The sequence below is a fragment of the Cavia porcellus genome, unplaced genomic scaffold (genome assembly GCF_034190915.1).
Source record: "Cavia porcellus strain 051 isolate PalLab524CR breed Dunkin Hartley unplaced genomic scaffold, mCavPor4.1 scaffold_2, whole genome shotgun sequence".
NCBI classification, from domain to species: Eukaryota; Metazoa; Chordata; class Mammalia; order Rodentia; family Caviidae; genus Cavia; species Cavia porcellus.
In genome coordinates, this window is record NW_026947485.1 from 32,753,586 (window position 1) to 32,776,532 (window position 22,947).

General features: G+C 51.4%; 1 protein-coding gene across 2 annotated transcripts in view; it reads left to right on the forward strand.

The window, feature by feature from the left end:
- Positions 1-22,947, forward strand: part of Mindy4 (MINDY lysine 48 deubiquitinase 4) — a 99,368-nt gene that overhangs the window by 70,167 nt on the left and 6,254 nt on the right. For both annotated transcript variants that reach the window (XM_013150492.3, XM_003467866.5), the window contains 5 exons: positions 470-537; positions 11,786-11,849; positions 14,670-14,831; positions 20,450-20,630; positions 21,195-21,267. In XM_013150492.3, coding sequence (XP_013005946.1) covers positions 470-537; positions 11,786-11,849; positions 14,670-14,831; positions 20,450-20,630; positions 21,195-21,267 — 548 coding nt within the window. The remainder of the gene's footprint in view (positions 1-469; positions 538-11,785; positions 11,850-14,669; positions 14,832-20,449; positions 20,631-21,194; positions 21,268-22,947) is intronic.

A 22,947-nucleotide genomic window follows, 5' to 3' on the forward strand; every position in this document is an offset into this window, starting at 1 on the left:
CCTTGCAAACCTGCTCTCTGCTGCTCTCCACACATGCAGTAATACCAATCCTGATATCTAGGAGCTTCGTCACCTCAAGCAAGCTGCTCAGTCCCTGAGCCTTAGTCCCTGACAGGTAGAAGGCAATCGTCACTGCACCAGTGCCCTAGTGTGTTGCGTATTAATGATGACAATACCCCTGAGAGACACTGGCATCATAATAGAGTCTGCTGTGAATGCTGCAGTCTTGCCAGTCTCGTTAGAGTGTGATCTGTTCCATGCCCACTGTCACTCAGGCTGATGTCTTTTAGGGGGTCTGGCTGGTGAGATCTGCCTGGGGTCTGCCCTATGGCCACTGGGTGATACCCAGGGCCAGGCTGGAGGACTGGAGGTGGGGTTCCAGAGGCAGGCCTCTCTGTGGTCCCCACCAGTTTGCAGCTGAGTGGAAGGAGGTGCCTGAGGTGAGACTCACTCCTTTCTCCTCTTCCAGTTTGAAGTGGGCCCCTACGGATGCATCCTGCTCACCCTGTCTGCCATCCTGTCCAGGTCCTGGGAGCTGTGAGTATCTTCTTCCTCACCTACTGGGCAGGGGCTGTCTGTCTCCCTTCCTGCCACCTCCAGAACCCTTGCAGTGCCTGGTCATAGTGAAAGTTCTGAGGATGCTGCTAAAAGGATGTATGAAGTGGGTAGAGGAAGAGGGGACAGTGTGCTGGTTCAGAGTGACAGCAGTGATGGACCTTGGGTATGCTTGTCCAGTCTTCCCTTCTCCTGGGTCTCCCAACCTATTTTGAGACAACTCAAGGCACGTCACTTCCTCACTGCTTTGTATGTATGAGTATGAGGGTGCACATACTCACTCCTCTGCTGCATGTGCTGGGGGTGTACAGTTGAGGCTGATACTTCAGGGTTCTGGAGCCCCAGGAGCTCCGGGCAGGGGTCTTGCTGGAGAGCAAGGTACATGACACCTATAAGGAGCCAGCATCTGGAGGTGGGGGTGGCAGGGAGACGACCACTGGCCCTACGTGTCCTGTTTGACCTTTGCTGGCAGAGGTCCCCCTTCCGTGTACTCCAATTAATGTGGCCTCCTAGGCTGCCATGGAACAGAGCTTTATCTTTAGGAGCTATCGAGGCCTCTCATCTATAATTGTCACCTGGGCATTATGTCACTGGGGAGCACAACAAATTAATAGCGCATGAATAGTTTTGTAAAGTACAATCCATTGCTCAATTCCTTTCCAAGCAGAAGCAGACCCCAGGGGCCTAGGTCCCTGGAATGACTCTTACTTTGAAGAGGCCTTAGGGGAAAGATTTAAGGGCACCTCTTAGCAGGCTGGGGAGAGAGGAGTTTCTGAGTAGCTTGAGGTACACAGACACAGGTCAGAGAGGCCCTAGCAGGAGATCTTGCTCCTCTGCCCTGACTGGGTCTGGCTGGGCCTGCTGCTGGCTGTTTCCCAGGCTCCTACTGACAGGGGAGGGGACAGCGGGGGCTCTGCGGCATCCTGTACTGGCCTGCCTAATGCTCACTGCTACTGACCTTATTAAATTGGTGTGCGCACAGCACTTTGTAATGGCATTTTTCTTCTAATCCTGCCATAATGATACAACTCATTCCTAGCATGGACTCACGTGCACCGTGACCATAAGCCTCACCACCTCCCCAGGACCGGTTTTGCTAATCCTCTGGTTAGAGGGTAGGTGAGGGTCTTCTGGCCTTGCTGAGGGGAGCAGTGCTCTCAGGAGGGCAAACCTGGTGGTGCTAGCCTCAGCTTCCCTGTCTGTGTGACGGGTTCCTGGCTTGTAGGCTTGAGAGTGTGCCTGATGCAGGGATCACTGGGACATATAACAAACAGCACATGGGTTATGTGTCCTGACCCAGGCTTAAGCTCCTCTGGCCATCAGTGTGGGGAAGGCTGTCCCAGTGTCCATGGGCCTGCATAGCTGCATAGCCTCAAGCTAATGGAGCTAAAGTCACAGCCCTACATACACACACAGCCACACCGCTACATGCAGACACACTGCTGCTCAGAGACACGCAAATGTACACAAATATACATACAGCTATGCATGCACAGGCAAGACTCCAGGGTCCCTGAGGACCTTCCTTGGGCCCCTACAGGCAGATGTCCTGAGGCCTCCTGGGACAGGAGGGGACACACTGAGGCCTGCTGTGGTGCTGGTCCATGACGTGGGCTTTATCTTACCCCTTTATTTCTTTCCCCTTTCCTTAGAGGCCAGTAGAGAGGGACATGTTATGGGCAGTGAAAGCATGGACACCAGAATTTATGAAGCTTCCTATATTCCTGGTCTGATCCTTTGTCTTGACATTGAGTGCAAACAGCCCCTTGAGTCCTTACCACAACCCAACAAGGTGTGCCCCCGTTGTCACTGTGACTTAAGGAGCAAGGCATTCATGCCAGGTTATCAATGAGTAAAGCTGGCACTGGGGCTGCCCAAGTAGGTTGGCCTGGCCAGCTCTTCTGTGTTGCTAGTTACACACCAAACTGGGATGAAGGTGCACGTGGTGTCAGGCCTTGGCCAGAGCTCCTTCCGCCAGGAGCAGGGAATGGATTCCCACCTCTCAGTATGGCTTCTCTCCTTGGGAACACAACTCATGCAGTGGCTGCTGCCATGGAATGTCTGCCTTTTTCTGCCTTCTGGCTTCTTGATAATCTGGTGGAGGCTATGCGACCTCTTCAATAAGCACAGCTATGAGAATGTCCTAAAGCTCATGATGGACCTTCTATGGTGATGTAGACCCTTGAGAGGCACTTAAGCAGTAACCCTTGAGCAATTAGTGTCATTTCATGCAGGAGTTTAAGGAGGAGAAGATAAAGGACCAAATTTGACCAGGGTACAAATTATAAAGGTGACTTGAGGAGACACCCTCTGTCTGATCTCAAGTTCAAGGAAGTGGGAGAACCAGGGTGCCATGGGCTGCCTCTGGGCCCTCCTTTAAGTCCATGGTCCCTTGTGACCGTTGTAGATTCTCCCAGAGGCCTACAGAAACCAGAGCATTCTAGGACTTGCTGGGGAGGAACACGGGAGTGACAGTATAAGAACAGCCCAGGCAGTCCTGGTGCTGCTCAGAAGCCCGAGTCACACCAATGGGCTTCTCACGGCACATTAGCACTCTTAGCACTTCCAAGGGTGCCAGTGAAGGCATTGGCTCACCCTCCAGCCCCTGAGGGAGTCCCCTTCCTCAATGGCATTGCAGTGTACTCCAGCCCTGTATCCCTGGGCTCCCTGGCACTCCCCACCTTGACTCTCCATGGAGGCCATACCTGGCTGAAGTTGTGCTTTCTCCTGGGCAGTGATGGCACTCTTGACTCTGGGACTGTAAAAACACACCTTCTGCCTACTGCCTCTGGCGTTAGCAGCTGCAAAGGTCTTTCTTTAAGGACATGTGGATGTGCTGGTGCAAATGTCACCCCCTCTGCAGCACTGTTTAGCCTACCCAGGGAAGCCCAGAGAGTGACAGGTCACATGAAAGCACACATAGTTGGTTTTAATGTAACATTAGGACCAGCGTGGCTGCTGACAAGCCTAGAGATTGACCCAACCTGAGTCTTAGGTTCTTTATAACAGAATGGAGCTATACTAATACTCTTTAGACTCTTCTTTGTAGTGAAAGTAATTCTGATTTATTTTTCCAAAAACCTATTTCAAAGCAGATGCAGCAAAATGACTTCGACAGGCACAGAGGTGGTGGTGATGGTGATGGGGTCACTTACCTGCCTCTACCCTGCCACTGGATCCCAGGCATGGCCAGAAGCCCCTTCTGTAGGAGACACACTCAGCCAACATCTCTCAGCAACCTCTGAGCCAAAGATTGCCTATGGCTTTCTTGATCTGGGGTTCATTGTCAGCTCTGCCAGGGAACCTTTTGATGCCATTCCAGCATGGTGTGTTACCATTTTAGTCAGTGGTTGAAAACATGTCCTGTGAGCCCAAAAAGATAACAGGATCCTGAGGTCAGTGGTGGAGCAGGAAGACATGCCCGATTAGTTCTGAATGTTGTGCGTATGCATTTGCGTCTCTGGTGACGTGGTGGTATGGAAGTGTGTGTGGGAGGGATCTGTGAGATGGTTCACTTGGATGGGAGGTGATGTTGGCATGGGTGATTTGTTTGAGGCTGTGTGAAGGCTACCATGATTGAGCAGGTGCCTGTGAGTGTGACTGTGACTGAGAGGGCATGTGGCCTCTCCCCGCTGGCAAAGACTGCCTTCCAGGCCCTGGACTGCCCTTGCACCAAGCAGTGACTCCTGTTGTAGGCCATTCCTAAGTTAGAACAGAGCCCGGGTGGGGGCCGTGAGCAGATGCAGATCCAGCCAAGAACAGCCCAACCACTCCAAAGAACAGTCAAGACATGGGCCTTTGAGGTTTGTTTACCCCAGGCTGTGTGCAGAGGCTTGCAGAGGTTTTATTTTTTTCTACTTGATTTCAAGCCATTTATTTTCTTTCTTAAGATCTCTGGTTGCTTACAGTAAATCTCATGCTGGGTTTCATGCTCTCTTTGCTCTGATGCTTTCCAAGCCTCATGGCTAGAGCTCTCTCTAGGGAGCTCTCATAAGCCCCCGGATGCTCGGGGCAGGTCTGATCGAGGTCTAGGCAGCACCATGCATGTGGAGGCTGAAGCCCCGAGCAGAGTACAAGCCTGGCTTGCGGTAGGATAGTGCTCACCCAATGGCTCTAGCCCTGTGGAGGAAGGTGGGGGAAGCAGCATGTAAAGAAGCCTTCTGCCTGCAGTGGACCTTTGGCATCCAGCACAGTGTTCATTTTGGCTGTCCAAAGGCAATTTTGAAAGTCCAGAAGAGTGACTAGTTTGTCATTGGCCCAAGTAACTTTAAAACAGCATGATCAGGGTATGGAGGGGGAGTGGTGCCCTATACAGCATCCACACGATGATGCCTCTCTTGCTTTGAAACTCTCCCCAAGAAATTAAAAACAACAGTGGCAACATGATAGTTTCTTTCTTTGAGAAAATAGCCCCAAAATGAATGGCATCTCTGAGAGAAGGGCAGTTGACAGGAGTCCTAACCAAAGTAAGCAGTACAGCTGGTAACTCATTCCTATCAAAAGCCTGGGCTTCAGGTGTGGCTGCATCCAGAAGCCAGACCTGTCTCTGGGACTTGTGTCCCTCCTCTGTTTCCTCACTCTTCTCTCCTTATGGTTCCCAGCTGTCTTCCCAGGAGGGCCTCCTGCACAGGGAACTCCAGCAGCTCAACAGCCTCCCGTGCCATATATCCATTCCTGACGCCAGCATTGTGGTCGGGCCTGGCTGGGCCTATCATGGAGCATGAGAACCACAGAGGTCCACGGGGCTGGATGACAACATGGTGCCCCGAGTCAAGATGTAGAAGTGTAGGAGGTGTTGAAGAATAGGGGACAGATGTAGGTTTGGGGTGGTCTTCCCAGAGGCCCCACAGGCTCCTCTTGAAAATGGAGAAAGTGATTACAAAGCTTTCCATCCCAGCATCTGCGGGCCACACTTGCCCAGAGAGGACCTACAGGGAGACGGCTGGTGGGAGGGTTGTGGTGTGAGGTAATGAGCAGGGCAGCTTGCCATGGTTCCAGATGTGCCCTTGTGGAACACGCAGGGATGCACAGGGGTTCTGCAGGACTCTTGATGCCCCTTAAGTGCTTCCATCCCGTAAGAGCAAGGCTGGACAGAGCCCACCAGACCAGCAGCCCCAATCCTTGGGTTTTCTTTTCCTCGGGGCCCTGAGCAAATGGCTGGCTCTCTTCAACCTGGGTCTTCCCCAGGATGTTCAAGTGGGGAGTCCCTTCTACCCTCTCCCTCCTGCTAAGATCTGTCAACTGCAGCTGCAAACATGAAGGCAGGATCTTGCTCAGTGAACCCCAATTCCACTTGAGCACTGATTCAGATGAGGGTGGAGACCAGACTAGTGAGCATATATAATGACAAAGGCGACCTGGAAGGGGGACCCAGGGACTTGTGGTGCTCCTGTCATTCAGCTAGTGAGATGCCCCACCCAGCTGCCACTTCCTTCTAATGGTCCCTTTCTCTACCGTTCCTTGCCTGCGAACCACCTGCTTCTCTGCTCTTAGCCAAGGCCATGGGGAACTAAGATCTGGGCTCTGTGTGAGGCTGCTTACCCTGAGAGAGGGAATTTGAAGTCTCAGCTCTGCACATTGTACTCTTGTGGTAACTTAGGGAAACGCTGACAGGCCTGGGCTCTTGGCCCGCTTTACACACGCAGGACATTTTGGAAGTAAAGGGTGAGGTAGCACAGCTGACATTATCTCTGCCCAGTTTCAGGCTGCGAGTCCAGGATCCTCTGCTGGCAGCACTTCTCTGAGTGAGGGAAGTATTTGCCACTTAGAGGAAGTGAGGTGTTTCTGAGTTCAGTCACTTTCTGTTTCTGTGACAAAATGGCTGACACAAATGACTTAAAGGAGGAAAAGGGTTTGATGGCTTTTAGGACCCTGGCAAGGCAGAAACATCAAGGAGGAAGGGCATGGAAGAGGAAAGCTGCTCACCTCATGGCAGCCAGGAAGCAACGTGAAAAAGAGCCAAAGGGTAGGAGAGGAAAGGGCCTGGGACAGGAAATAGTCCCCTGGGTCGAGCTCTCTTCAATTGCCACTGACTTGTAATTCTCAACAACACCATCAAATTACAAATTCATATGTGGATTTATCCACCGATGAAATGATGGCCCTTGCGATTCCATCAGTTCCTCAAAGCTCGTCAACTGGAAACGAAGCCTTTGAGCCAATGAGACTTTTGCAGGGACATTTGTGATAACAACTGTAACAAGTGGAAAATGAGGCCCCAGACAGGTCCATGGGGGACTGGGTGCCTGACTATCTGCTCTGCTCCTTGTCTGGGTTTAGTTGGCAGCACTGGGGACCTGGCTGCCTGCCCACAGACACCGAACCTGAGAAATGACTGCAGGGACGCACCTCCCACAGCGGTGAAGGGGACCAAGCCTCCTTGTGCTTAGTGGCAGAGCTGGGGTCGCTCCTGCCCTCAGACCTCAGGCAACACCATGGGGACCATCTAGGAAGAGCCCAGGTATCCATATGACAGTTGCAGTCCTTGGGAAAAGGTAACTAACCTTCTGGAAGCTGCTTCTCTCAAACCAGCCTCACAGTGAGGGTGGGAGTCCATTTCCACTGTCTCTACCATGTCTCCCGGGATCCAGCTTCTCCCCAGGGGCTGCAGACAGCTTATGTGCTCTAGGATCCCATTCACTGAACATCTGCTGGGTCCAGAGCCCAGTTTTGGGCAAACAAGAAGAGTTCCTTTGGGAAGGGGAAGTCCAAAGAGAGGAGAGATGGATGTTTCTGTCCCAGGAGTTGTTGCTTTATGGAGAAGACATTCATTTAACCAGACTCTGAGGCTGGGTTGGAAGGGCTTTGACATGCAGCAGGACCCAGGTGAGCAAAAGTCACTGGTAAGGGTTGGCAGGGATTGGGCTGCCAAGGGTTGGTTAGTGGCAACAGTGCAGAGCACTGCTGGGGATGATGGGACGGGTGGGCGAGATCAAGGGCAGCTTGGGAGAGGCTTTGTCAGTGGCCAAAAGCAAGGGGTCGTCTCTTCCTCCTTTTCCATGCACATCCCTTTTTCTCCAGGCAGCAGTCTCCTACCAAGTTCCCCACCCTCTGGGCCCCCTCATTGCCATGGAGACATGGAGTCCTCCAGCTGTTCTCAGTGTGCTTGGAAAGGCCCCTTCATGTTCTGTTCCTTCATTCCATCACCCAGTGAGGTAGCTACTGTTATCGAATCAGGAGATGACATATCCAAAGCTCAGAGATGGAAAGCAATTTACCAAAAGCAACCAGGACAGGAGGTAAACAGGGTCTAACACCCAGGCTTTCTGATTCATTGCTCTCCCACTTGGTCTCCCTGGGAAAATAGGCAGTTCTATCCAGATCCTTTTTAGATACTCAGAGCTACATTTCAACCTCTTGAGTACCCTGGTTTTATTCTGGGATTTTGGCTGTGATATGAACAGTTGAAGCTGCAGGAATCATGACCTCTTGGTCATTGTTTTCTTGTTTTTATTATTGTTATTGTTATCATAGGAAAAAGGAAGTGACATTTACTGAGTGCCAGATGCTTTATATAGTTCATCTCACTCAGTTCTCACAGTGACTTGTGCTAGGAGGAGATGTCTCATACCCATAAGTGAGGAAACTGAGGCTCAGGAGGGGGCTATCTTGTGAATGGCAGGAGTTGGCTTGGAATCTACAGCTCCCTAATTTTGGAGGTGGAGTTTCTTAGCTGTTTCACAGCTGTACTTTTCACTTCTGAGTTGACCTTTATAGCCAGGAGAAGCTGCCACCTGCAGGGGCTAGAGAGTATGGTCCGGGAGCCTCAGAGAGGGGCAGGCAGGAGCTGGCCTGGGGACATGGATCCTGGCGGCTGATGTCCTAGTGGTGGGCTGTTGGGGTGGAAATCTTCTCAGGCTAATTTCTGCCCATCTGACGCTTGTCATGTTAAAGATAGAGCAGGGACCCAGGGCTCGAGTTCATGCTCAGAAGATCCCCAGAGATCCCTCACCTAGACCATGAATGTGATAATAAATAGGGACTCACCTGAAAGAGAGCAGGGACCTACCTGAAGTCATCTGGCCAGTCCTAGACTGAACTGGCTTTAGATGCATCCTGTGAACATTTGTTTCAGGTGAATGGCTATGATTATAGGTTAGATCTTCAGGCCACATGGACATATTTTCCTTCTTATTTTGAAAGTCCTGTGCCAAACAATACATTCATGCAGGGGGACTTTTAGGAGAAGGAACAAGCTGGCTGGAGCCTTGGACAGCAGAACCTGAGTGGTGTCGGCCTGAAGCTGGGTGGCCAGAATGGTGTTTGACACTCTACGATGTTGGCACTGAGGACACACAGCCTTGGCCCTGCTGGTTGTGTGACCACAAAACCACAAGGTTTGTGGAAGGCTACTCATGGGACCTCAGTTTTGCCGTCAGTAAAACAAAGATGATCATTTTGTTCTCCTGGAATAGCAAGGCTTTTGAGGATCTAATGTATTCCAGAGTATCTGAGACTGCAGACTTGAGATTCATTAGCCATCAGTCCGTACCACAATCAAACTGCTGCCTGCTTTATAGACAAGTGCCAAAGGGCAGATAGAGATAAAAAGCAGAGTTCTGGACCTGGTTTCAAGCCCTGATAGATCTGAGTGTTTGCTTGTCTTCCTGTCTGGGCATTTGTCTTCCTAGCTGCAGAACACTGAGCACCAAGGGCGCCTTTGTTCTGGTACAGCTTGTGGCTCAGCGGGCACTTGGTGGGTAGGATTGAGACTGCCTCTTGAGGCCAGGTCAGCCCTGAATCCTTGGTCCAGGATGTTGGTCACTGGCTCCCAGATGCTGAGGAGGTAGACAGTAGGCAGCTGGGCCAGGCCTCGCCTTATACATTTCCATGCCCAGGTCAAGTTCACTTAGGCTTCTCTTACTCTGTTCTTGGATTCAAAATCCAGGCAAGCTGTGCTTCCTGCAGGGTTCCACAGGGCTGATGCTTTGCAGAGTTTTAGGTGGGCCTTGCCTCCTGGCTCCTTTGTACAGCGTGGTGCTGTCTCTCAGCTGTGCCCGTGGATGTCCATCCCCCAGGACAGCCTTCCCACTAGACTGGATGGATACTTCAGTCCTAGGGAAGGGACTGCCATAGCTGTGACTCAGAAACTCAAAGTCAGGAGCACCTACCCCAGCTTCAACTTTGCCTCCAAGGACATGTGTGCTCTGGGAGCCCAGGGTTCCTTGAGAGGTTGCAAGGGCTGATGGAGGGGGACAAAGATGGGGCAGGTTCAGCCGGGGCTGCTGGGCTTCATGAAGTGGGCTGCTACCACATCTAAGGTTTTCTTTAAAGAAAGATTCTGAGTGTCAAATGAAGTTGGAGGCTACTTGTTCCAGGTTCCTTGTTCTGCCACAGTAAAGAGCCGCAGTGTGGCTCACAGCTCACAACTCTGGAGGTTGGAAGGCCAAGAGCAAAGCACCAAGCTCGCTCTCCTGAGCTTACAGATGGCTGCCTTGCTATGGCCTTTTCCTGTCTATGTGCACATCCCTGATGTTCCTTTGTGTGCCCAAATTTCCTCTGCTTATAAGGACACCCATCTGATTAGATTAGGACCCTCCCTAAAAATTTTCTTTTAACCTAATCACCCTTGAAAACTTCTGTCTTCAAATGCACAGTCTAAGATACTAGGGGATAAAGACTTAACATATAGATTAATGAAAAATTCATAACATATGAATGAATGAAATAGTTTAGCTCAAATACTTTTCATCTTGCCCTATACCCTCATGCTCCAGAAGGGAGACTGAGGCCCAGGGAAGGCAGTTTTGCAGTCCCACAACTGGCTAAGGCTCCAGCTGTGTTCTGTGCGAACCCCAGGTGAATTGATTCTTGTAGAACAGAGCAGAGCAGAGCAGAGGCTGAGCACTTCTCTGCACAAGGATTCCACACCCTCAGCCCCAAGGGATTCCCTTGGGGAAGGTCTGGAGATCTCAATTTGCCAAAGTTGTAAATCTCTTGTCATAAGCTACTCCTTGGCATCTCCCAAGTGCCCTAATGTGAAATACAGCTGTTCATCCCTTTTAAGATCCAAGCACACTTCCAAATTTCCCATCGTGTTTGCACCTAAGGATGCAATTACCATTTCCTCCCATTGTCCTGTCTGCTTGTCCCTCTGCTCACGGCTGACGCAGGCTCCCATGCCCGTGGGGTGAACACACGGCAATGGGCTTATGAAGACTGGGCTGCCTCTGAAATCTCTGGGTGGCTCGTGGCCAGTGATGCTTATCGGTCCACTCAAAATTGCTTTGAGGTTATTTTCTTCTCATCAGAAGATGCTTATATATGCTGTGAAGAATGTTTCCATCAATTCTTCTGCCTGAGCAAGGGGCCAAGGGCTGTACTCTGCCATGAGTCACCCCCACTGGCTCCTTCCCAAGCCTGCTGAGCTGTCTCAGAGGGTGAGCCCTGCAGGCCTTCCCAGAGGACCCTAAGTATATGTGTGTCTCAGCGGGCCCTGGAGATGGTACACCCAGTTTGTCTCATGTGAACCGTAAACTTTCCCTGTTTGGTTGTAAAAACCACAAGAAAGTATTTTTCCTATAAGTATTTTAGGACTTGAATTTCTAAAGGAAATGAGGAGATGCAAGACATCACATGATAAGACTCACAGAGCACACGTGTGACTCTTTGGGTCTCAATCTCTTTTTATAGAACCACCTGGATTCAATCTGGAATCTTCCCTGTTGATCTTACCTAACCCCAGTCACAAAGGCCTCTTCTCTGAATACCATGATCAGATTCAGTGTCCACCCTCTTTCCAAAGTGGGGGTTACATTTCAACACTTGAACCTTTCCAAGATATGGTCAAACCATAGCAGACATTAAAGTCCATTCTGCCCATTCAACAGATTGATGGATGGAGGCCTAGAGAAGGGAGAAGACGAACCTGTCCTCACCATTAACAGCAAGTAGCAGGTGAAATGTGAATTCAGGATACTGGAATTCCAGCCCAAGGCCTTTCTGTTGTGCCATGCTTCACTTCACTCACCTTATTCAGTGTGACTAGAGGCCAGGGAGGACAGAGTAGAGGCCATTGCCAGGAGAACATAGTAATTTTGACTTGAGCAGGCTGGAGCTCTAGGTCCCATCCCTTTGCATTTGGAGCCCCCTCCTCAGCACAGAACACCAAAGGATCAGGTTCCCACCAAATAGGGAATCCTGAGTGAAGCCCTTGGTCATCTGCAAGGTTTCCCAAGTGGCTAAGGTTGGGCAGAGGCATGCTAATGCTATTTCTTTTTGTGTTATCCAGGATCCGCCAGGACTTCGATGTCCCCACTAGCCACCTGATTGGAGCACATGGATACTGCACACAGGTTTGGATGCTGTGGGACCCAGAGGCAACCAAGCAGTTCTTCTTTTCTTCTGTCCCCCTTTCTCTTTGTCTTTCAACAACCTCTCTAGCCACTGTTCCATATACAACCTGCTGGGCTTTATTGTCAAGGAGCACTAGACATATGTTGATCTCTGTGCTTAGAGCCACATGAGATGCAGAAAAGATAGACTGCAGATCTAAGCTCTGTGTCACCTGGAGCGCTGGCCGCAGTGGGTATGGTATCATCTGGGGACCCTGTATCTAGCTGGGAACATTGGCCATTGCACTCTTTATGTGGACATGGAGCATTGTCTTTACACCCACTGTTCTCCCTGCACCTTTATAAAGGGATTCCCCCTCCCCTGTCATCAAGGACCTCAAGAGACTCCGAGTATGGTTGCTTGTCAACCATCATCAAAAGCTGGAGGGGAATGCTAACATGACCTCTCTCCAGGGTTTCCCCAGTATAGGAAGGCCTCCTAGAGCAAGCAGCCAGGTGGGTCACAGACAGGTGCCCAAACCCAATGTTCTGGACCAGTTAAAGACTCATTTGTCCTAGGGTCTTGACTCACATGTGTCCAGCTCTTGAGACCTACCAGGTCCTCTACATAGGCAATCACTGGACCTGTGGCTAGTGGGACACTCACAAAGGAATGAGGCATTGGCTGCTTCCCAGCTTCCTGAAAGGAGTTGGGGAGCCACTATTCTTGTTATCTGTGGTGGCTGTGCTCTCACCAGTCTGCATCAGGACAGGGCATGATGTCGCCCAGGCATGGGCCACCATCAAGTGAGAGGCAGAGGACATTAGGCCAGAGAGTGGGCCTGGATTTAAGTCTTGTTCTCTGTTGCACTCACAGAAGATGCTGGGCCATCTTCTTCCCCTCTCTGGGCTTCCCTTTCCTCATTTGTAAAAGAGGAATTTGAACTGGACCAGGGCTACTTATGCTGTGATGTGCTGTGCTGTGCACACAAATCCCTGTGAGTAGTGTTGAGTTCAGAGTCAGGGCTCTGAGATTCTGAATTTCTAACATTCTAGTGGGAAAGTGTTGCTGGTCCACAGACCACACATTGACTATCAAAGGCCTAGATGATAGCTAAGGTTTCCTGATGTGCAATTTGTCATCCAGGAGCTGGAGATGCCTGGTGCTGCCTGTCCCCATCTCAAGAATTCCTCTTGCTAGGAAAAAGTTCTGGATGCACCCAGATTTAGGAGTAGGGCATTTTATTTTCACTTTAAAAAGCAAAGGGAAAAACTCGAGCCACCCTTGAAAAGGCTGTCCCTTTTCTTAGTGCCACTGCCTCCAAGGTGTGGTATCTTAGAGCAGCTATTTCCTCCAAGCTCTTTTCTCTCATTTCCTCTGCAAGGACACAATGACCCCTTCCATATCTCCCTCCAATGGGGACCCTTTGCCTGCCATCACTGGAGGCCTCTTTTATTCTCACTGGGGCAGGGGTATTGGTGTTAACAGAAGAAATTGCTAACCCTGGATATTGTTTTCAGAAGTTAAGGGAAAATATTTCCATTAACTTTGTCCTCCCAGCTGGGGAAAGGGCAGCTTTGGCTATTCCCATGGGCTTCAGAAGAGCTGGCCTTGCAGGCACCACCAGACCCTGGTGAGGTGACCTGCTGCCTGAGTGCTAGGACTGAGCTCACAGGAATCCTTCCCCAGAAGCCATCATGGTTTGTCTTGTACCTGTGTCCAAGCAGATGCCACGGTAATTGAACAAGGGAATGACAATCAAGGCAACTCAGACAGATGCATGGAGCCAGAAGATGTGGGTGGAGGCTCACCTCTGGTCTTCAGGGGTTGTGGGTCCAGGGAAGTCCTTTCTCATCTCTAGGCTCGGTTTCTCCTATCCTAAGAGGAGGCTGGGCCAGGGTTGCCCTGCAAAACGAAGGGCCCTTCCTGCCATAGATGTCCATCTCATATACACACCAGGTGAAGGAGCTGCCAGAGAAGTGCTGAGCTCCATGTGCCACCAGTGCCAGGTTGCAAGGTCGCTTTCTTGCTGCACCGCTCCGAGTGTGGCATGAGCTGTGGTGTCCAAAATGCCTACTACCCATGGCAAGAAGAAGTGGGCTTCCTGTCCCCTCTCTCTTCCTTGCTCCACCCACTCACAGTACCCTGCTTCATTACAACCTGCTATTGTCCTTGGGGAGATCTGAGTAAACCTGGGGTGCGGTTGGTGCTGAGCATGGTGGTTTCCTGGTTGTGGCACATGCCTTGATCCTGTGAGATGTTATTTTTGAGGGAAGCTGGGTGAAGGGTGCACAGGAACTCTGTACTATTTTTACAACTTCTATTGAGTATAAAGTTATTTCACAATTGAAAGCTACTTTAAAAAGATCACCCTTCAAGCCTCAGAATATCACACACCCACTCTTTCCTAGTCATGTGTGGTTCTGCATCCCTCTAGGCCCTGGAATGGGCTGTGTGTACACTTTGATAGTTCCAGACACATCCTAGAATCTGCTTCAAACTCAGAGCTGCATATTGGAGACCACAGCCCTAGACCTGAGCATGGAGCCCTGTGTCACCCACCCCAAGGTCCTTCTGATGAAATGGGGCCTAAGACAGGGTCCTGTATACAGTTGGTACTACATGAATGCTGTGGACTAAAGATGAATGACTGCCTGCAATGGGTTTGATAAGAGAAGCTGGCAACTTTCCCCTTGGTGCTTGTGAGAATACAGAGTTTGACTGCCTTCCTCCATCCTTGCTTTCTCCCGTCCCCACCCTTTTCTCTCTTCCCAGTGTCCCCTCCACCCTCTTGCAGCTGGTTCAAACTTGGTGTGGCCTTCCCCTTCTCTCATCAACAGGAACTTGTCAATCTGCTGCTGACCGGGAGAGCCGTATCTAATGTTTTCAACGACGTGGTGGAGCTGGATTCTGGGAATGGAAACATCACACTCCTCCGAGGCATTGCTGCCCGCAGTGACATTGGCTTCTTATCTCTCTTTGAGCACTACAATGTATGCCAGGTACCTATAGGGCAAGAGTCTCCAGACCCCGAGGAGCCTGACTCCTTGAGAGACCTCCGATGGAAAGAGGGCTGGACTCCTCTTCCCAGAGCTGGCTGGAGCTCAGGTCCAGCCCAAACCATGACGGGGAAGGGTGGCTTCCCTGCACGTGAATTCGGACTTGCAAATCAGACCCAAAACCTGTTCTAGGGAAAGACTGTCAACAAAAGACCTCTAGGGATTTATAGTGTGACTGTGGCTGCATCAGGTTGTGTGTGTGTGTGTGTGTGTGTGTGTGTGTGTGTGTGTGTTATGTTGGTTCAGGAGGGCCTCTTCTCCAAGAACAGGGAACAGAGATCTTAGGTCACAAATGTAGTGCTTGAAAAACAGAAGTCCATTCTCTCACAGTGCTGGAGGCTAGAAGTCTGGGACTGGTGAGTCAGCAGAGGGCAGGAACCTCTGAATCCCACAGAGAGAATTCTTATCTCTCCTGGCGTTTGGCATGTTCAGGTATCTTGGTATCCCTTGGCTTATACATGCATCACCTAGTTTTGGTTTCCTTTGTAAATGCCATCTCTGTGTGTCTTCTTGTCTTCTGAGGACCTGACTGAAGGGAAGGGCCCACCTCAGATTAGAATCACAGGTGCAATAACCTAATACCCAAATATGGCCCCACTCAGAGGCACTGGGAGACTACATGTTCTTTGTGGGGACCCAAGTCAATCCCTGAGGGCACTGACTTGGTTTGTTTTGGGGGGCATAGTCCCTCTGCTTCCTCCCTTACTGCAGCTGGGGTCTCAGAAAGGACCAGGCCTCCAAGTGGAGCTGAGCGGGGCATAGAACCAGCTGCAACAGAACCCGCTCTAGGCTTCACTTTTCATCTAGGTGTCTGCTGCTCTGTGGTTGATTATATGGAAAGCATTATTGTACATGGCAGTGAGAGCTTTTTTTTTTTTTCTGGTGGCTGACCCTGTACAGATTGTTGGAGGGCTTTGATGAGGCTTCATTCACCCTGTATTCCAGAGCCCGGACAGACTTGCCTGATGGGTTCCCTAGAGATCACTAGGTGAATGGATTTATGGGATGACAGGGAACTGGAGTTTTTGTACCACCCTTCTCACACAACCACATGTGCTGTCCCTTGCTCATGGACCAACGGGTGCAGCCCTGTCCCCAGTTCTCCTCTTTGGGTGGTACCTGTGGCTCACAAAATGCAGATTTGTGGTGCCAAAGACTTAGAGGACAGGAGAGTAATGCTTCTGTCAGCCCATTGTGCGGCATCAGAAGGGGACCCAGGAATGTGGTCACGTGGCCAGTGAAGCAAGCCCAGGCTCTTCACCATAAGGCCCTGGGTGGGCTCCAAAAGCCTTGAAGTCAAAATTCCATGGGCTAAGATAGGGAACCTGGGTCAGGCTTGTAGACTCCCCAGGCTCACCATGAGCCCTAGTTTCATTCTTGTGTTCAGGGCATTGGTCAAACATAAACTATTTTCCATTGGTCAGTAGAGGGTAATTGACGTGAAGATCAGTAGAGGTCATCCTCCTCCTGGAAAAAGATGACTGATAAAGAATTTCAGGCCCCACAGCTGTCTTCCCCTCTCGGAGTACTTGGATTCACATAGCCTTAGCCACTTTTGCTGGTCTAGACTCTACTATGGCCTGGGTTAGGTCATCTCCTCACAGGAAGAGGATGCCATCTTCTGCCTCACAGTGAGTGTTTGACAAAGAAAGAGCTCTACCTGCCACCTTCTGCCTCAAAAGCCCAGTGATGGCTGGGCCTTAGCCTGTCCTTTTCCTGAAGGCCAAGGAAGCACCTTGAAGCCCAGGAAAAGTCTTCTTTAACATCACCTGCTATCCTTTCTGGCCCTGAGTACCTAGGACCTTGCCATCATTAGACACATTGGATCTAGAACCCCAGGCAGGTTCAGCCCCCCAACCCAGACTTGAACTCAGAGCCAGCATCCATGCTCTGGTCTGGCCTGTCTTACTCCACTGAGGGAAGATTTTGTATTTAGAACAGCTTGGATCCTGATGCCTTTGTACACATAGGCATGGCCCCAGCCTGCCTCTTGCCCACAGTCTATCTCCAGGCTTCTCACTGTGGCCTCTGGCTGGAAGCCAGGTCTTGGGGCCCTTTGTGAATGTGTAGGAGATCAAGGGTGGGATGTCCTACTTATAGATGAGCTTCTCAGATGACCCACACTCAGGATGTGCGTAGGGCAAACAGGAAACTCTGGACCAGAGAAACGTGCTCCTTGCTATATGAAACTGGCCTCCTGCCTCAGCTTGGCTGGGTCCTGTGCACACGTGACCACACTGGACTAGTCTTGCCTCTGTAACTTCTACCTCCCCTCCTGAGCTCCAGAGTGCACCAGGCTGAGGCTCCTCAGTGAGGGTCAGAATGTGCTGCAGACCACAGCTGGGAGGCCAAGGTCCTTTGGCTGTGCAGGTGAGAGTGCCAACAGCCAGGGAACGACAGGGTGCTTCCTGTCCTTAGAGCTTCTCCTGCAACCTACAAGGCTTGTTTATTCCTGTCTTCCTGAAGGAACCCAAAGGAAAACAGCTTGATAGGGTTTCTCCTGAGGGCCCATCCTCCTCCGATCATCCTCATGCCAGCAAATGCTATTGTCCTTCTGCATACTCGTACTAATGCTTTCCTAGTCCTCTGACAATGTAGGAGCTGAATGATTTTTCCTTTTAAATTCACATGTGAAGTCCTAGACCACAGTTAGCTCCAAATATGACTGAATTTGGAGACAGGGTATTTAAGGAGGTCATTAAGTTAGAATAGGGTCCCTAGCATAGCCTTAATCCAAATGAACCTGCATCATCATGAGAAGAGGACATTAGGACCCAGACACACACATATGAGGACCATGTGACAATGGTGTTCACAAGCCCAGGAGGAGGCGAGCAAAAACCAGAATGGCATCTTGGTTGCGTATTTCTAGTCTTCGCCATTGGGAGATAATAATTAATGCTGTTTAAGCCTCCCAGTCTGTGGTATTTATTTGGTAGCCTAAGCAAACTGACACAGAGAATACCCAAACTCTGAGCTCCACAAGACCCTCCCAGACCTGTCCCTCCCTCCCTCTCTCACTGCCCCCAGCCCACTATCCCCTTAGACACCAGGCTTAGACTCTTATTCCCTCTTGGTTCTTCCCCACCTCTGGACCTTTGCACATGATCTGCCTGCCAAAGGCCCTGCCTTTCCTGCTCTTCAAGTTGCTCTCTCCAAGGAAGATCTTTCTTGCCTTCATTGTGGCCTCTTCTTGTGGGCCCCTCTCCATCTTGTCATTCTCCACCCAAATGTTCTTTCCTTCCTATGCCTCTTCTTGATTTAAGTGTCGCATCTAACTGCTTTCAAGATATAAATGTGAAGTCACACATTGGAACATTCTGAAATTGCAGTGCATTATTCCAGTGGACGGTGCATCACACTGTGTCAACTTTCTGTCTTTCTGAGTGATGCAAACAAAGCAAAACAAGTGGTGAGTCATGATAGATTCAATGGAGTGCAGTGACAATGTGTCTGTTCGAATACTCTAGGACATCCCTATTAACCTGAGAAGTCCCTAAGCCCATTACTCTTCGGTTCCCTTCTGTTCTGTGTCTTCACTGCCTAATGGGGATGAAGTACACATCATGCTCAGTGAGTGTTCCTCTCACAGACAAGACTGTAACTGTCTGCAGTAAAACACTGATTCATATAAATGAGTGCTCCTGACTTAGCGGTCCAGGCTGGCTGCAGGTCATCCGTGACCTTTGTAGATTAAGCCTCACTAACAATAAGCCATCCCTGGTGGTGTCGTACAGTCCCCATCCGGAGAAAGCCCGGACGGTGCTGAGGGAATGTGGCCTCCAGCCCTACTCATCCCAAGCCTTTGGTTGCTTAGGAGTCCCAAAGAAGTGAGTTTTGTCTCTAGAAATTGTCACTCACTTGGAAGGGGATCCTGAATGTGAGAACTCATTTATAAACCCTCCGGGCAGCTTGTTCCCCTCTTAATCTCTTGATTGCTAAGTGATTTATATATGGCCAGCTGCCCTGGTGTCCCTCTGTTGGAAAATCCAGGCTGATTCTGGTTGGATGTGTGCAGCCCTGCTTCCTGGCTGGCTTCAAGGCTCTTTTTCTGCCTTTTCTGCCACAAGGCTGTCTCTCACAGCCAGAGCCATCCCCAGTAAAACCTCTTTGGGGCATAGAATGAAGCCAAGTGTGCCTCAAGGTTAGGCATGTCCATCAGAGTGTCCCACACCTCACAAAGATTAAGCCCTGAACTCACACTTGAAATCACACAGGGCTGGGTGGGCGTCCTGGTGGTGTTGGGGCAGGAGGGTCCATGGATAAGAAGAAAGCCATGAACCCATCGTAAAGGTGGTTTTCCTGCTAGTCCAGTAGAGGAGGCTGCTCCCATGGGCAGGTCTCACTGGGGACATTCTGAGCATGGCCTCTCTCATCCAGACACCCCTAGCAGAGTCACCTCTGAGGAGGGAGCTGCAGAGCCACTCTCCTCAGAGACCCTGGAGAAAGTATGCCCCCTGGAAAAATAATTCCCATTCTTTCCTTAATCCACAGGCAGTGGCTGTAAATCCCTGAGTAGGCAAACATCTCCCTGGGGCTGGTGAGGATTAGGCAAGAATCAGCCTGGCCCATGGCACGTACATAGCTGTGTAAACCAGGTTCCCTGGTGGGGAGAGATGCTGCCCGGGGAAAACTTGTGCAGGACAGGAGGAGAGAGGGGAGAACCTGGCCGGGTTTGAGGGGTAGAACTGACCTGACATTCAGGGGTCCTTGGTGAGACCTCTCCCGATGGCAAGCTGAATGGTGGCAATGTACCAAAGCCCCTGGTGCCTAATTTATAATATCCATCCCAAAGACCTTCCCACCACGGGAACCAGGCTTTGAACTGTTCAGAGAATCCCTCACCAGAAGGAAGTTCCTGTTCCTTACCTGCATGCTGCCCAGCCTCTTCTTCCTTACCCCTTCTGTAGAACACCCCACTGAACTCTTCATTCATTTATTCCTCCCATCACACCAGCCTGCTCACCTGCCCCCTCCTTCTTAGCTCCCCATAGCTCCCAGTCCTGTCCATCTTCAAGGTACAGTTCTAGTCCAAGGCCCCGTCATTCACAAGGATTTCTGTGCATCTTGGACTCATTATACCCTGGGTTCTTGAGGCTGGGGTGATAGATGTCATGAGGCAAGGAATGTGCTATGGTGCCCTGGTCAGTGGGGGCAGTTGCTAAGTGTTCCAGGGCTGGAAGGAGTATGTGCCCCTTGCCCCTGGATTGGGTAATTTGGGTGAAAAAGCTCTCCAGGGGGAGGAGCTGCCCAGACCAGGGATAGAGCATGCAAAGGCCTGTGGCTTGAGGTCTTTGCTTGGTCCAGGTGAGGAGCACAGCAGACTTGAGGAGAGGGGGCAGTGTGATGGGTAGGGGGAAGTTGAGGTGGTGCCTGGGGTCCAGATCTGTGCAGGAAGGGCCCTGGGAGCCACTGGGTAGACAGGGCAGCTCCAGGACACTGGCCTGGGGCCTGGGCAGTGGCAGGGTCTGACCTTTTGGAGGTCGGCTTGCCCTGGTTTGGACAGATGTCCTGGCTCCTATCTTGGAACAGCGGGTTCATCAGGCCCTTTCACCCTCCAGGTTGGCTGCTTCCTGAAGACCCCGAGGTACCCCATCTGGGTGGTATGCAGTGAGAGCCACTTCAGCGTCCTCTTCAGCCTGCAGCCTGAGCTCCTGTCTGACTGGAGGGCCGAGCGGCTCTTCGACCTGTACTACTATGATGGCCTGGCCAACCAGCAGGAGCAGATCCGACTGACCATCGGTGTGCCACCCCAGCCCACCCCTCGGGGAGCCTCTGGGCTGCTCACATACCAGCCTCATCTAGCCTCTCTGGGTGTCCAGAGGAAAACACAGACTCCCTCCAGTGTCCGGACTGGGTGGTCAGGAAGTAATGTGTGCAGGGTTTTTGTACGAGGGCTTCTCGGGTGCCTCTTGAGCTCCTAACAGTGGCAAGGCTGTAAAGTCAAGTTAAGACCACATGGCATGAGCCCTGAAAACTTTGGCTGACAAGTTTGGATTTATTCTTCAGTCAACAGGGAGCCATGAAAGGTTTTAGAGCAGGGGAATGATGAGGTCAGATGTGTTTGTGGCAGGAAGAACGTGATAGCAAAAGCAGGGCATACACGTGGGATGGAGGCTGGAGATGAGAGACCAGTGAGTTACCCAGGTGTGAGTCTGTGGCCAGGAATGGAGGTGGGTCTAGATGAAACAGAAATGAGGGCACATGGTTGGGGTGGGGGCAGGACTATGGCTGCCTGTGCTGACTGCAGGGTGTGCATAGAGCCCTGGGGTGACATGTGTGTTGCTCTCTCCTCCTCCTGCCCAGACACCACACAGACCGTCCCTGAGGACAGCAGCGAGGGCCTTGTGCCTCCTCTGGAGCTCTGCATCAGAACCAAGTAAGTTGGTCATCTCTGGCTTTAGAAACTCACCTCAAATGGCTGGGATGTGAGGCAGTGAGGTGTCAGGCCTGCTGGAAGAGGACCCCGAGGGATGTGGTGAGGTGAGACCTATGTAGATCAGAAAGACATGGACCTGGGGCTTGTGCAGAAAGCCATTTCCCCACTGCTCACTGTGGCCCAGGTGGCATGTGGCTTGCAGCTCTGGGTGTCCCGAAGTGGGGTGGTGCTGTGCCCCATTCCAGCACAGCAGCCTGTGCACTGACGATGTCTGGCTGAAAGAGAGGGATGCTGTTGGTCTGCAGGGAGCTGGAAACTGCAGCAGCATCCTCTGTGTGAGTTAGAGGCGCAGCGGCTGTCACGGCCAATGGCCACCCTGAGAGCTCAGCAATGGTGTAGCCTTCAAAGGTGGTGGGGAGGCTGAGGCCCAGGCTGGGGAGGGCGGCCCAGTTCCTGGAGGAGCTGTGGCCCACTTTCCCCAGAGTTCTCCATTGGGTTCCCAGCTGGGGCCCTGCTCCGTTGCACTGGGAAGTTGTTACTGTGAGGGAGCCAGCTGCACACTTGGGGTAGGGACCTCCAGGAGGTCACAGCATGCATTGCTGTGGTAGAAGAGGGCAGCCTGGGGAATGGGGAAACCCAGATTCTCTTCCTTCCTCCAGAGCAGCAGTCAAAGTTGCAGCAACTAGCAGCTTGGGTGCGGGACCCAGGCTGCTCTGGCCAAACCCTGGCTCTGCTGTGAGCTGCTGAACTTGGCCCATTTGTATCTCCCTTTATCATTTGCAAAATGGGGAGAGTGATAGTTCCTCGCTCATAGGCATCTTGAGGAGAATGCAGAGATGTTACCGAGCACTCTGCTACATTAGCTTTCATTATGTGTAACCCAGCCACTCAGGATTAGGTGTGGCCTGAGGTGGAATCTCTATTTTCCTGCCTGTGAAATTACTGGGGCCAATTGGGGGATGTGGATGATGGCCCAGCACAGTTCTGACTCCCTGAGAAGCAGAGGGCACAGGTGGGCCCCAGGTTCGCTAACCACTTGCAGGCAAGTGGGGCAAGCCCCTGATGGGCTGAGAAAGACCACGAGGGCAGGGAAGTAGAAGGGTGCCCGATTCCCTGACTATACTGCCCCGTCCAGTCCCCATCTGTCCACCCACCCTCCCCCCAGGCAGGGATGCAGCATTCTTGCAGGGTCATGTGCTAAGGCTGTTTTCATCAGGGGATTAAGGGCACATGCCGGTCACTGTCTTTCATGTACAAAGGGCCACTCATTCCAGGTGATGAGAGAAGGGCTGCAGTCGGGAAGGGAGGTGACACTGGCCTTGGCACCTAGTCTAACACAGCATGGAGGCCACAGGGCATCCTTCCTGCAGGGCCCTACAGCATTCAAACCCTGGGTACAGGCTCAGCCTCCTCTGGGACCTGGCTGGGACCTCCATCTGGCTGTGTCTCTGTACCCCTCTCAGGGCTGCCTCCAACTCCCCCACTGCCCACTCAGGGTAGGAAGCACGCTTTCCCCAGAAAATCATTCTATTTCAGGACTTAAAGTTCCTCTTAGCATGGGGTCCAATTGTATTTGTGGGATGTGGCAGTTGTTTGATGTTGGGCTCTGGCCTATCTGGGAGGCAGCCCTTTGCCCAGAACCAGCGTAACCCAGATCTCAGACACTTGGAGGGTAGAAGG